The sequence below is a fragment of the Hypomesus transpacificus genome, chromosome 8, assembly GCF_021917145.1.
Source record: "Hypomesus transpacificus isolate Combined female chromosome 8, fHypTra1, whole genome shotgun sequence".
Classification (NCBI taxonomy): Eukaryota; Metazoa; Chordata; class Actinopteri; order Osmeriformes; family Osmeridae; genus Hypomesus; species Hypomesus transpacificus.
Window position 1 is genome coordinate 11,579,418 of NC_061067.1, and position 13,014 is coordinate 11,592,431.

The window sequence follows — 13,014 nt, forward strand, 5'->3', positions numbered from 1 at the left end:
TGCACACCATGGCGTCAATTTCCGGTTATATAGATTTTCCGCTGTTTCCGGTTTTATCAAAAACCTTTAAAAGCCTACTCCTCCTACAAATTTTGTCAAATGTTCTTCACAATTACCAGATATGATCTTCAGACCAAGCCTCACAAAAGTTATCGAAGGATATTTGATTTTCAAAACCGTTTGTCCGGTACAGCCAATCAAATTCTGCAGAAAAGCCGCCAAACAGGAAGTGAAGCCATATCTCAGCAGTTCTTTGAAGCAGTGACACCAAAGTTGGTACGCCTACTCGGAACCTTATTCTAAGGATGTCCTCCAAAAATGGTGTCATGTGACTAAAAGGGGGCGTGGCCGGAAGCATAAACGTGTTTTGGCTAATAACCGTTGAAGTGTTTAACTTAATAAAGTAATTTCTTTGTCTGTTGATGTCTTGTGAGATATCAAGCCTGGCCATTGATAACTTTTCATAATAACCGAATTGATGCGGCCGCCATTTTGGATTTCATGGAAAAGTGTAAAAACCTTTTACACGCCCCAAATGTTGTCCAATGTTTACAAAATTTGGCACAGATGATCTTCAGACCAAGCTTCACAAAGGTGTCGGGATGGATTTTACATTTTCAAAACCGTTTGTTCGGTAGAGACGATCAAAGGCGGCGGCGAAGCCGCAAAAGACACGTGAGAGCGTAACTCAGCAACCATTTGTGCGATTGTCACCAAACTTGGGTTCCATTGTTCCCACGAGGAGCAGAGGAGGCCTGCGGTGTTATACCAGAAAAAAACACTGTAAACAATCACTACTTTGGAACGCAAACAGATATTTCAACCAAACTTGGCGTGTTGCATGAGTGCAACAGGTTGTTGTGACTTAATTGTTGCGCAAGTGCTATGGAGGCCTTGTCCTGCTCTGGACTGCTTGGCCCCTCCATTGCTGCTTGCAGCTATATTTATTATTACACTTCTTCTTTCATTGGAGTCTATGGCAGCCCCTAGAACCGTATGGTAAAAAGTTGTGAAATTGGGCACACTCATTAAGCACAGTCCCCTCTTTATATTCACCAAGTTTCATGTCTCCCATTGGAGCACTCTAGCGCCACCAACTGGTCAAAGTTGGACTTGTGTTTACACACGTAACTTTTGAACCGTATGACCGATTTTCAAAAATGAGGTACCGTTGGATTCCCTGGATCGAGACGAGTTCAACGCACACCATGGCGTCAATTTCCGGTTATATGGATTTTCTGCCATTTTGAATTTTGTGAAAAAACGTTTTTTTGCTTCTCCTCCCTCAATTTTTGTCAAATCTTCCCCAGAATTGGCACACATCATCATCAGACCAACCCTCACAGAAGTTATCAAAGGATATTTGATTTTCAAAACCGTTTGTCCGGTACAGCCAATCAAAATTGGCAACAAAGCAACCAAACAGGAAGTTGGATCATATCCCAGCTAATCTTTAAGAAATCAACCCCAAACCTGGTGTGATGACTCGGAACCCTCTTCTGAGGCTGTCCAATGAATTTGGTGTCATGTCATTACTGGGCGTGGCCGCAGGAAGCAAAAATGTGTTTTGGCCAATAACTGTTGATTTGTTTGCCTTTATTAAGTGATTCCTTTGTTTCATAATATCTTGGGACGTCCCGTGTGTGACCCATCATCATTTGTGATAATAGCCGAATTGATGCGGCCGCCATTTTGAATTCATTGAAAAACGTTTTATCTCTACTCCTCCTACACATGTTGTCCAATCTTCACCAAATTTCCCAGAGATTATCTTCAGACCAAGCCTCACAAAGGCCATCACATGATTGTTTGATTTTAACAACCGTTTAGCCGGTACAGGCAATCAAAATGTGCAATTAAGACATCAAACAGGAATTTGGGTCGTATCTCAGCAAATCTTTGATGGATTCACACTAAACTTGCTGCATGCACTCGGAACCCTGTTCTGAGGATTTCTAAAGTGTTTTATGGATCATTTGACTGCTTGGCCACCACATTGCTGCTTGCAGCTATATTATGTTCATGAATTTGTGACGAATCTGGTGATAGAGGCAGACTGATAGGTGAACGCATAGCTGGGAAATCAGTAGGTTTGAAAACCAGTTGGCTTGTAACACTGGCAGGGATTCCAAAATTGTCCCGGATTTTGCCTCGTCGGATATTTGTGTTTCTTTGGGTCTTTCACAAACTATTACGCCCTTACAAGTTTTGGAAAGGGTATCTACCTTACGTTCCACCTTTTTGCACGAGCACTAACTGTAGAGAGAACTGTCATTTTAATCAGATAGTGCGGCATGCAATACACGACCAACAAAATTATGAGTTCTTGAACTTTGGTTCAATGCGTTCAGACGCAACACTGGATTTAGAGTAGGGGTTTTGCTGGGTTTTGTCATGCCATGATTTTTGCTAAAGAAGAAACAGGTAGGCTACCATTAGCAAATCAATTAGCCTGCATTGTTGTGAATGACACACACAACCCGCGTGACCCACAGATGTTAGGGCCAACATTGAGTGAGTTGTCATGGTGATTACTATTACAGCTCCTGATTGGATCTTTGGATTGGACACAGATGACAGAAACCACATTTAGTAGGAATACAATATAGGTGTGAAATCACGCACCAATGAAACCTCGCTTAGATCATGACTAAATTAGAATGTTGATTTTGGCTTTGGTCCAAATTGTATTGTCTGGGTCCGGATCCGGACCGCAGCCTGCCTATTGAGTACCCCCCAAACTAGACAGTTAGGAAGGTGCCAGTTGTTGTGGTGGCGCCAGCCCAAGCAATGTCACCACATGCTCATCCAATGTGACACACACATACACACGCAGACACACACAAACCACACAAATACATACATACATGCACGCACACACACAGAGTTGTAACGGGGTGGAGGTAAGAATGGGGGGGAGTTAAAAGGCCCAGACCACATTCACCCCCCCACCTCTCCCCGTCCCAGCACGTCAGCCCCCTGCTCTGCCTGGCCAGAGAAGAGGAGGCGTGAGGGTGTGGAGTCATGGATGTTATCACACACACACCTCACTGTGTCTATAGACCAAGTGTTAATGGACACAACCACTTCAGACCCCCCCCACACACACTCACACATTTATCCCACACACATACTCTCAAAAACATACAATCGTTCCCAGAAACTGATATCCTTTATAGACAGTTTGTGTGTGGCTGCATGTGTGTGTGTGTGTTGGAGGAGCTGGTTTCTTTCAGCACAGAGGCAGGTGGGCTGAGTATCACTAGACTCTCACAGCATGGCATTCTGAATGACAGACACACACAAACAGCCCAGTGCTATTCTGGGCACCAACATTCCCCACTAGCCTGAGTGGAAAAGGTATGTGTGTACGCGAGTGTTTGCGGATGTGTGTCTGTTTGATAGCATAACTCCATATCTGTTGTTTCTATGACATTTCCCTGTCGCCGAGCGGGCGGGAGGACCAGGGGGGCAGGATGGGGGCAGGAGGGTGGCAGGAGGGGGACTAAAGGGGGAGAGGAGGTGTCATGAAGGAATTGTTTCAATGAAGAAGCTCCCACCCTCCTCTCCAGTCCTCATGTGCTCTTGTTGCGCTAGGGGAACAGGCTCCAGCTAGTCTTTGGGGAGATGACTGGTGTCTCCTCCTCAGGTGCAGAAGGACGGCAGAACCTCACATTCCCATAATAAGAGTAACCAGGAGGATGTTGCTTGAGCACACTGTTGTGAACTTACTTTCTCCAGAGAGAGAACTTGACTTCCCTCCACTCGTTGTCTTTTATCTCTCTCCGTCTCTACCCCTTCTCGGTCTCCTGCGTAGCCTTTAAAGATTACTGATAAAGGCTAATGTCTTCATCAGTACCATCATAGCAGGCTAAACTGCACCAATTAACCATGCACCAGGTCTCAATATAGAACCAAGCAGACAAACAAACAGATATTCCCAGATCTGGCATCAGACCAAGCCTTTGATCTGGTTCAATAAATGATAACTGTCGACCTTAGAGCTGTGATCTTCACGGCATCTCAGACATCCCATAATGATAGAGTATTAATAGAGAGAAGGTCTAATAAAGTCACACCATACAGACAGTTCAGGAGGCCATGGGTATATAACCTACTGAACACGCCCCCATGTGATGATTGGCAGGTCAGGCTGTGATTGATAGGTCACGCCGTGATTGGCAGGTCAGGCTGAAGTGGAGAGCAGACTAACAGATAGAGTTTATTAATCAGCTCAGAGCTATACTGGCTCAGATATACATAGTCTGACACTCGCACAGTCTGCCCGACAGGCAAACAAACAAGCCAGAAACTCTGTGGACCTTGGACCAACACACACACACATTCCTAACCTTATCGGCACCGTAAAACACATATTCCACTCCAACGTCTAGACATATCAATAGTGGAGAAGTTTATTTTCCTCCCTGAGACCTTAGAGATGCTGTTCAGACTGAAGGAGGGACATGGGACCTACAGTCTCTTACTTCCAGGTACCTTGTCATTGAAACCGCTGGTCTGCTGACCAGTTTCATTCTGGTGCTGGCAGTGTGTCTTAACCTTCCCAAGAGATGTGGGTCTACTATAGCTATGTGGACAGCCTGGAACAAGCAATTCTATAACACCATTTAGCCTGTTCAGCAACAGACACAACTGTGGTCAGTGTGTTTTATGTCAGGTTGGTCTTATCAGCTCCAGGAACACAGACATCAGGCCTTTGTCCTGTCTGTGGGTTTGTGGGCAGATGTCTCATTCACAACACTCTGTAGACGTTGTAATTTATCCTTAAGGCCCCATTACACCAAACCATGGATAACCCTTCCAGACTAAGCATACAAAACCACACTTGACCTCAAAAGAACCATCATTGGCTTTGTAGGGTTGAATTTCTTCAGCTGCCGTTGGAAGTACATCCTCTGTTGTGCTTTATTGGTGAAGGAGCTGATGTTCAGTTCCCACCTGAGGTCCTGGGAGAGGATAGTGCCAAGCAAGTGGAAGAACTCCACAGTGTTGACTGGGGAGCCACACAGGGTGATGGGGGTGAGTGGGGCTGTATTCTTCTAACCCTAAAGTCCACAACCATCTCCACTGCTTGTGGGTCATTAAAGTTTGTGACATAAGTGACACAGATCCGGGAAACAATGTTGCGGAATCACTGTCATATCTACACACCAGCCACTGTTGATGTAGAAACAGATACCACCTCCTTTCATTTTGCCAGAGAATGCTGTGTCTCGATCAGCTCTCACAAGTTGAAAGCCTGGCTGTTGTAAAGCGGCGTCCGGGATCAAATCACACAGCCATGTGTCCATGAAGCCCAACCAGAAGATGAAAGAAAGTCTGTTTTTCACCATCAGTAGCTGAAGTTCGTCCACTTTGTTGCACAGTGAACGTACATTGGAGAGGAAAAAATTTGGAATCACTGTTCGGATCCTCTGCCTGCATACCAGAACTAGCGCTCCCGCTTGCTTTCCCCTTCTACGTCATTTCACTGCTTGAGCCAAGCCTAGCGCGGCTTAACGAGAATGCCCACTAATTCTGCTGCTGGAAGCAGAAAAGTGGGAAATAAATCATCAAGAGTTGTAGTCCTGATGTTAAGAAGTACTTCTTTTGTTAGAGAAACCCGGAAATCTTTGCAGAACACTGAATTAACAAAACAAGACAAAACAGCGTGCACCTAACGACCGAGGCTGCCGTCATGGGCGCCATCTTGAGCACAATGGTACATAAAGTTTGAGAGTGTGAAAATAATTCATGTAATTTGAAAGGTGCTGTCACTGAATGCATTTTGTGCCAAAGCAATGAAAAATGGCAGTTTAGCTGACATAGACTGATGTTGTGCTCACTGTATGAAGAGTTTTGAAAATGTGACCAAAGAATTGAAAAGCAGGTCCTAGTGATTGTAAAAAACTGTCATACATGCACTTATGGATTTGCACTAATTTAATACGGATGTTCTAACTAACTATAACCCTGAATAATCCTATCCTTAACTCTGAAGAAGCCTAACCATAACACTGAATAATTGGAACCTTATCTCTGGACACACTCTGGGTTCTGGAGTTGTATGTTATGAGCTTGTGGTAGAAATGTTGGTCATATGCATAGATGTATGTGTATGAAATCTATAAGCTTCTATGTTCATTGGTAAGAGACAGGAATGGAAGATAATTAAATTGAGTTCAAAGGAATGTGAGGTGCTGATGGCTCTGTGGGCATTTTGCCCTGGGAGATGGGTGAAGCTTCTTATATGGCCTTCTGTCCCCTAGTCAGTGTAAGGGGCTATTGACGTAGTTGCTCTGAACTTTGGCTGAAAGGACTGTGTCCTGTTACATTGTTTGTGTTAATTAAAAGTATTGTTTGAAGATGACCACACAAAGGACAGTTGACCATTTGGCTGGCCAACTCCTAGGGTTTTATTATCTACTGCCCTGGAGAGAGATGCCACATTAAAGAACTTTGGGACACTTGGTATGGAGATGTATTGTTTCAAACTGTCACTGAGTTGAGTTAGCCAATCACAGAGTTTGCTACATTGATTGATTGACCTTATAGAATGCCATTTGATCTAAAGTTTATATAAGGCAGTGCATGTGTGATAGTTCCCTATCACTCTTGCAAACGATTTGTGGCTAGCTTCGTAATGAATGATCACAAGTGCTTTGTTTAATCTAAAGTTTGTACAAGCTAAATAAATTAAATTGAAACCGCCATCTTCGACTATTCAAATCTAGACAGTCCAGCTAGAATTTTCTTTCACAAGCTCCATGCATTGAAATTGTTTACTGCAGATCCCATAAAATCTGAACTTTTGTACTGTGATGGCGACAATGTCTCAACTAACCCTAACCTACATTTTCTTTCAAACTACAGCCTGTTCATTCTTTCTAAGTAATTTGATGGTGGCCCAGAACATAATAAAAATAGATAGATAATAGATAGGTAAACAAATAATATGATGAGTGGGACAATCTTATTTTAATGATTATTTTACATACTTTTAATAATTTCAAAACACAAGTACACAATCTTGGTCCCATTGAAAGGCTTGGTTACCATTGAAAGCTTGAATTACAATGACACTTATTATGACTGTTATAGCACCATGGTACTAGACAGTATGCAATGAAGGAGAGCAAGGAGCACCAGAACGTCTTAACAAAAACTGATTTTTCATGAAATGGTGTCAATGACACCCTTGACAATGAGAAAAAAAAACATTTCTTGCACTGGTGTCTTTTTGTCAGACCACAAATTGCACTGTACGTCGGCTCTTTTAGTATTGACAGCCTGATAAAAAATATATATATTTTAGTCTATCAATCTCATTTCGGGGGAAAATAAATCTGCTAGCCACTTCCTGTTATCCCCGACTATTCTATAGGAATATCCAGTTATAACCCAATTTCTTTGTTGTTTGGAACTCAACCATACATCTCAGCCTGCTTTTTTTTGTAATGTGTAAAATAAACCAGTGGAATACTCATTCATCATATAAGCATTTTGGTCTGTCCAATACAGTGCTTTTTCTTTATCTAACTCAGATAGTCTACCTCTGACATGTAGCCAGCCAGTGTCTGTCCCCTGCAGTGTGCAGTGCAGTAGTGTCAGTCTAACCCTAACCACACCCAGACCAGACAGATCTCCACCACAGTCCACCACAGTCCACAGCAACACAAGTTAAACCACCACCCTACAGTCAATAGACACAATTGAGTAACATTGAGATACACAACCTCAGAAAGTGATTATAGACTTACCCTGCATCGCTCCCATCTCCACAGATTAAGGCATCTTTAGCCCCTTCAACTTTGTAGTAGTTGTCTGGAAGAAAGGAAACAGTCAGTTTTTAGTCTCGTAACCAAACAGACAAAAGGGGACGGCTTTGAAATGATTTGGAAGTTTGGAAACATGGATAAAGAAGACAGGTTGGTGGGAAGAGAAGAGAGGCAGGGAAAGGGAGAATGCGTGGACAAGCAAGCGAAAGACCACAAACAATATATCTGATGAGATAAGGGCTACAATTATGGCCAAATGCAGGAGAAGGGAGAACGAGAACCATCACATTAGCCTACTGTACAGCATGAATGATTACACTATACTTGTTGTTTTTTGTACTTACTTGCAATTGAAATATCATTGATCATTTGGATGTCGGTTTCAACTTCGTATTTTTCTAAAGTACATATATTACAGTACTATATAGTAAGATATGGAAAACATAAAGGATACTGAAGCAAATTGCTGTATTTCTTTATCATTCTTGAATTTACTGTAATCAAAGTGACAAAGTGTTATATTTTTGGATCATGAAATACGGATTAATGTGTAAAATCATTTATGTAAACTGCAAAGATAAAAGATCATAATTTTTGTAATGCTCCATGTTATTAGTGTTTTTTTTTACAGTAAGTCAGTGTGTTATGAGTGACAATGTATGCTTTCTGAGAGAGAACTGTTGCCAGTGTTGTGGTCAACAAGTTTCTTTTGAGACATGTATAAAGTGTTTTGTCAGTTTAAGGGAGTTTTGGAGGATATATTTCCGTAACTGTTTAGCCAACCTGCACGTTGCTAATGCACACTGATTTAAAAAAAAAAAAAAAAGGTCCTTGGCAAGTAAAAAGCGGAAATAAGTTCCCAGCATGTAGACCTGCTCAGGAACTCATGCCCCAGAAACATTACGTTATGGGAATTGATGTTTATTGGCAGCACTCCTTCTCAGCAGCTCCATTGATATCCCATCAACAGGCCTGATGGCCTCTGGTTATTAGATCAGACTGACTGCTCAGGATTGTGTTTCTCCCTTGTTCTTTGGTGGATATGTAGGCTTGGGTGGGACATTTATATCTTGTTATGGATGATTGCCAGACAGAATGGCAGGGAAATGAGTAAAAACAATTGCAATGACATGTCTCATGCTTGTGTACAATGTTTAGATTATTTTTTTATTGACATTCTAGGTTCGTACTGACCATACTAAAGGCTGAGAATTATGGTCAACACTGAGGCTATGGCTGGGGTGAGCAAGGCCTGGCATAGTGTCTCTCCAGCCATTAGGAGATATGAGTTCCAGAAGGCTCCATGTCCACTTCAGCCTCCTCTAGTGTGGAGGCACCAGAGGGACCAGCCCTCATCTCCTGGCCTTTCTGCTACACTCCAGCTGCACTTTGTTCCACTTATCCTGGCTGGACTGGGACTAGGGCTGGGATGAGGCTGGGGCCAAGACTGGGCCTGAGGCTGAGGCTAGGGCTGGGGTGTTGTGGTGTTTTGGCCTGCAGCCTGTTATGTCATTCAACAGTCCACATTCCTGGTGTCGCTTTAGATGCTGCTCTGTCACAAAGCACCACGGTCCCCCATCCCCCAGACATCTGCAGCACCCTCCTCCCCCGGACACCCCCAGCCACCGCCTCATCTCAGCCCCTACTCCAACTGCCCTCCTCATTTTGACTCTACACTCAAATATTACATACCCCTATGTTCCCGTATCAACCCAACACTCCCTAACTGCTATCCAAGCCTTCCGTCCCCCCAGCTCCTCCACCAACCCCCCCCACACACACACACACATACACACCCCTTGCACCATTCACATTGCACCATGTTCAAACCGCATAACCTCCTACCCCCGTTTGTACACACACACACATGTGTACATACCCACACACCGTACACACACACACACACATGCACACACATATACACACACACACACACAATGTCCCAAAGAGGAGTAGAGCTGGCTACAAAGTGAGGCAGAGGACACTGTATGTCCAGGCTTCTGCTGTGTACAGCGGTGTATGGTGTGACTGTGATTGCATCAGCAAGTAAACTGATGAAGATGCTATTAGGTCAGGTGGTCTCGAGGCTGATGATGAAGACATGCATGTGTCTAATGAAGCCTGGCATAGTGCTGGAGGAGGGGGCTGGAGAGGGAGGAAGGAGGTTGGAGTAGGGGGCTAGAGGAGGGAGGTTGGCGTATAGAGGCTGGAAGAGGGGGCTGGAGAAGGAAGGCTGTATGAGGGGGCTAGAGAAGGGAGACTAAAGGATGAAGGCTGGGGGAGGGAGGCTGGAAGGTGGAGGCTGGAGGAGGGATGATAGAGAAAGGGGGCTTGAAGAAGGAAGCTGGAGGAGGGGGCTATTTTTTGTTTGTCCATGCTACTAGCACCGCAGTCTGACAAAAACATGTACACACACATGTCTGCACTGGCACTACCCCTGTGTTGGTGGTGCTCAGTGGCTGCGAAAGGGTCATGACCCATGACCTCTGTTTCATGACAAGGGAGTGGAGCTCATGTCTTTAGTGGGACCACAAGATGATGATGAATCATCACATCTGGGAACAATTCAGTGTTTGTATAGGGGAATTCTGCCCTAATCCTATTGGACGGGGAACCGGTACTCCTGATTGGCCTGGGGCATACATTTGATTTATCAGAATGCGCCAGAAATGGCAGCACGGGTACAACACCAGAAACAAAGTGCCCCAATGGGCTTCCGCTGTGCTCATAGAACTTTTTATCTGTTTAGAGGGCACTGACACACACAAATACACCACAGCTAGACATATATGTGACATATATGATCCCGACAGATATGCTGTGAGAGCTGAACAAGCCCAACTTTACTGCCCACATAATGTACAGGGTTGTCTCATACACAGGGAGGGCATACTGGACTCTAGTGGAGCATTCATCCACCACGGTTCTCTATAAACATCCACCACGGTTCTCTATAAAAATCCACCATGGTTCTCCATAAACATCCAATATAGTTCTCAATAAACATCCACTATAGTTCTATTTACACAGACCATAGTTTTCTATACGCATCCACCATATAAACACAGGAGCTCTCAGCCTTATTGGACAGAACCTTCTGTCCCAGACATCGTTTACAACCCCTGCTCCACTTGTGAGTTCTGTTGAGTCTCACCTTCGTCTGAGATGAAGTCCTTGAGCGATGGCCAGGTCTTGTTGTTGCAGAAGAAGGAGCTGTTGGTGTTGAGTGTGTTGTTCACACAGTGGGCCGTGCTTCTAACACACTTCTGACGTAGGTTGCCCATGAAGAGCTGCAGACCAATCAGAGCGAAGACGCTGAGGCAGAAGACTGTGAGAATCATGACATCAGCTAGCTTCTTCACAGACTGGATCAGAGCACCTACGATGGTCTTCAGACCTGGGAACCACACACACACACATACATACACACACAAAAATATACACACATACAAACACACACACACACACACATACATACACACAAATACATGCACACATATACAGAGCTGTCAATATAACAAATATGAAACATATGAACATTATATCATAATTTACAATCTTTTGTACAATCATAAAATTAAGTGTAAGGAGCACACCACAACAAAACCACAACAACTAAAGCAAAGCAGGTTCACAGAGACTCCTAAGGCAGACAGAGGCACATCTCCGACTAGCAGAAAGCTACTGCTGTCATTATTGTGGGATTGTCTCTTAGCGGTTACAACAATGGCAGCACAATGTGTTTTACATTGTTATTCTATGTTCTCACAGGGCTAGCCATGCTAGTTAACATGTCGTTACAGAGCTAGCCATGCTAGTTAACATGTAATTACAGAGCTATGCATGCTTGTTGACATGCCATTACAGAGCTATACATGCTTGTAAACATGTTGTTACAAAGATAGCCACGCTAGTTAACATGTAATTACATAGCTATGCATGCTTGTTGACATGGTATTACAGAGCTGTACATGCTTGTTAACATGTTATTGCAGAGCTATACATGTTTTTTGATATGTTATTACAGAGCTATGCATGCTTGTTAACATGTTACTGCAGAGATAAGCTTGCTTATTGGCATGTTATTACAGAGCTATGCATGGTTGTTTACATGTTATTACAGAGGCATGCATGCTTGTTGAAATGTTGTTACAGAGATATGAATGCTTGTTAACGTGCGGGAACAAGGAGCAGCATCTAGAGGGTGGCTGTTCTGTTCCAGGATTGCTATTTCTGCAGCTATGTCAGGATGCCCTCTGCCTGGTTTTACCCCAGGGCAAATCTGTAATTTTTACAACCCCACACAAGGACCTGCCTCTGAAACTTACTCAACTGGCATTAGAAAACCACACTAAAGTTAAAAATCAAACTACAAAGAGTGAGATGTGAGTGTTTCTGTGCTCTGTCTGGAGTGGTGTTTCTGTGAGGCCTCACCTGGGATGACCGAGATAGTTTTCAGGGCTCTGAGGACCCTGAAGGTACGCAGCGCAGACACATTCCCCAGATCCACAAACTCTGTCACATACCTGCAACAAGCCAGAGACACTCACATTAACCATTGATGTTCCTACCAAAGCTCAAATCTGATCTACGTCCTTATCCCATTCTATGTTCTAGGTATTATTTGGATTCAGATTACATTTGAAAACATGGTCATAACAGCAAAAACCTCAAGCAAACTAGCTACAGGGGTCCAACGCAGATATCACATTGACCCTGTTTGTTAGCTCCTTGACCCATGGTAATCCTCCTAGGGCACATGTGTCGAACTCAAGGCCCCGTGGGCCCACGTCAAGGCCCCATGGGCCCACGTCATTTATGTGGCCCGCGGGAGCTTGAATGGTGTATTGAAATAAGTCTACGCTGCATTCTGCTAATGCATGATGATTGGTTAGTGAAGGAGTGACTACGACCAGAGATCCCGCTTGATGGCATCCGAGCAGAGCCAGAATGTCAGAGCATTAGCAACATTAGCAACAACATTAGCAAACCAAAACTCTTTCTAGCATGTGTATTGACAGGGAGATCCTAACCTGTCAGCTATGTTGTGGATGCCTCGTGAGAAAAAAGGAAGTGATCAGAGCTTGCCGTAAAGCAGTATCTCTGGTCGTACGGTGTGTATGAAGCTTTTTAAGACAAAAAAGCGACTTAAAAAAAATCTACCACCCAGCAGTGTGTATTTATTTTGCCTCCCCTTTCGATATTTTAATGTCCAGCCCCTCAGTATATGTATTAC

The 13,014-nt window shown here is 43.8% G+C and overlaps 1 protein-coding gene across 5 annotated transcripts in view; it reads right to left on the bottom strand.

Moving 5' to 3' along the window:
- LOC124470297 (sodium channel protein type 4 subunit alpha-like) overlaps positions 1–13,014 on the bottom strand; it is a 285,750-nt gene that overhangs the window by 217,045 nt on the left and 55,691 nt on the right. For all 5 annotated transcript variants that reach the window (XM_047024114.1, XM_047024115.1, XM_047024113.1 and 2 more), the window contains 3 exons: positions 12,213–12,304; positions 10,933–11,175; positions 7,761–7,824 (listed from right to left, as the gene is read on the bottom strand). In XM_047024114.1, coding sequence (XP_046880070.1) covers positions 7,761–7,824; positions 10,933–11,175; positions 12,213–12,304 — 399 coding nt within the window. The remainder of the gene's footprint in view (positions 1–7,760; positions 7,825–10,932; positions 11,176–12,212; positions 12,305–13,014) is intronic.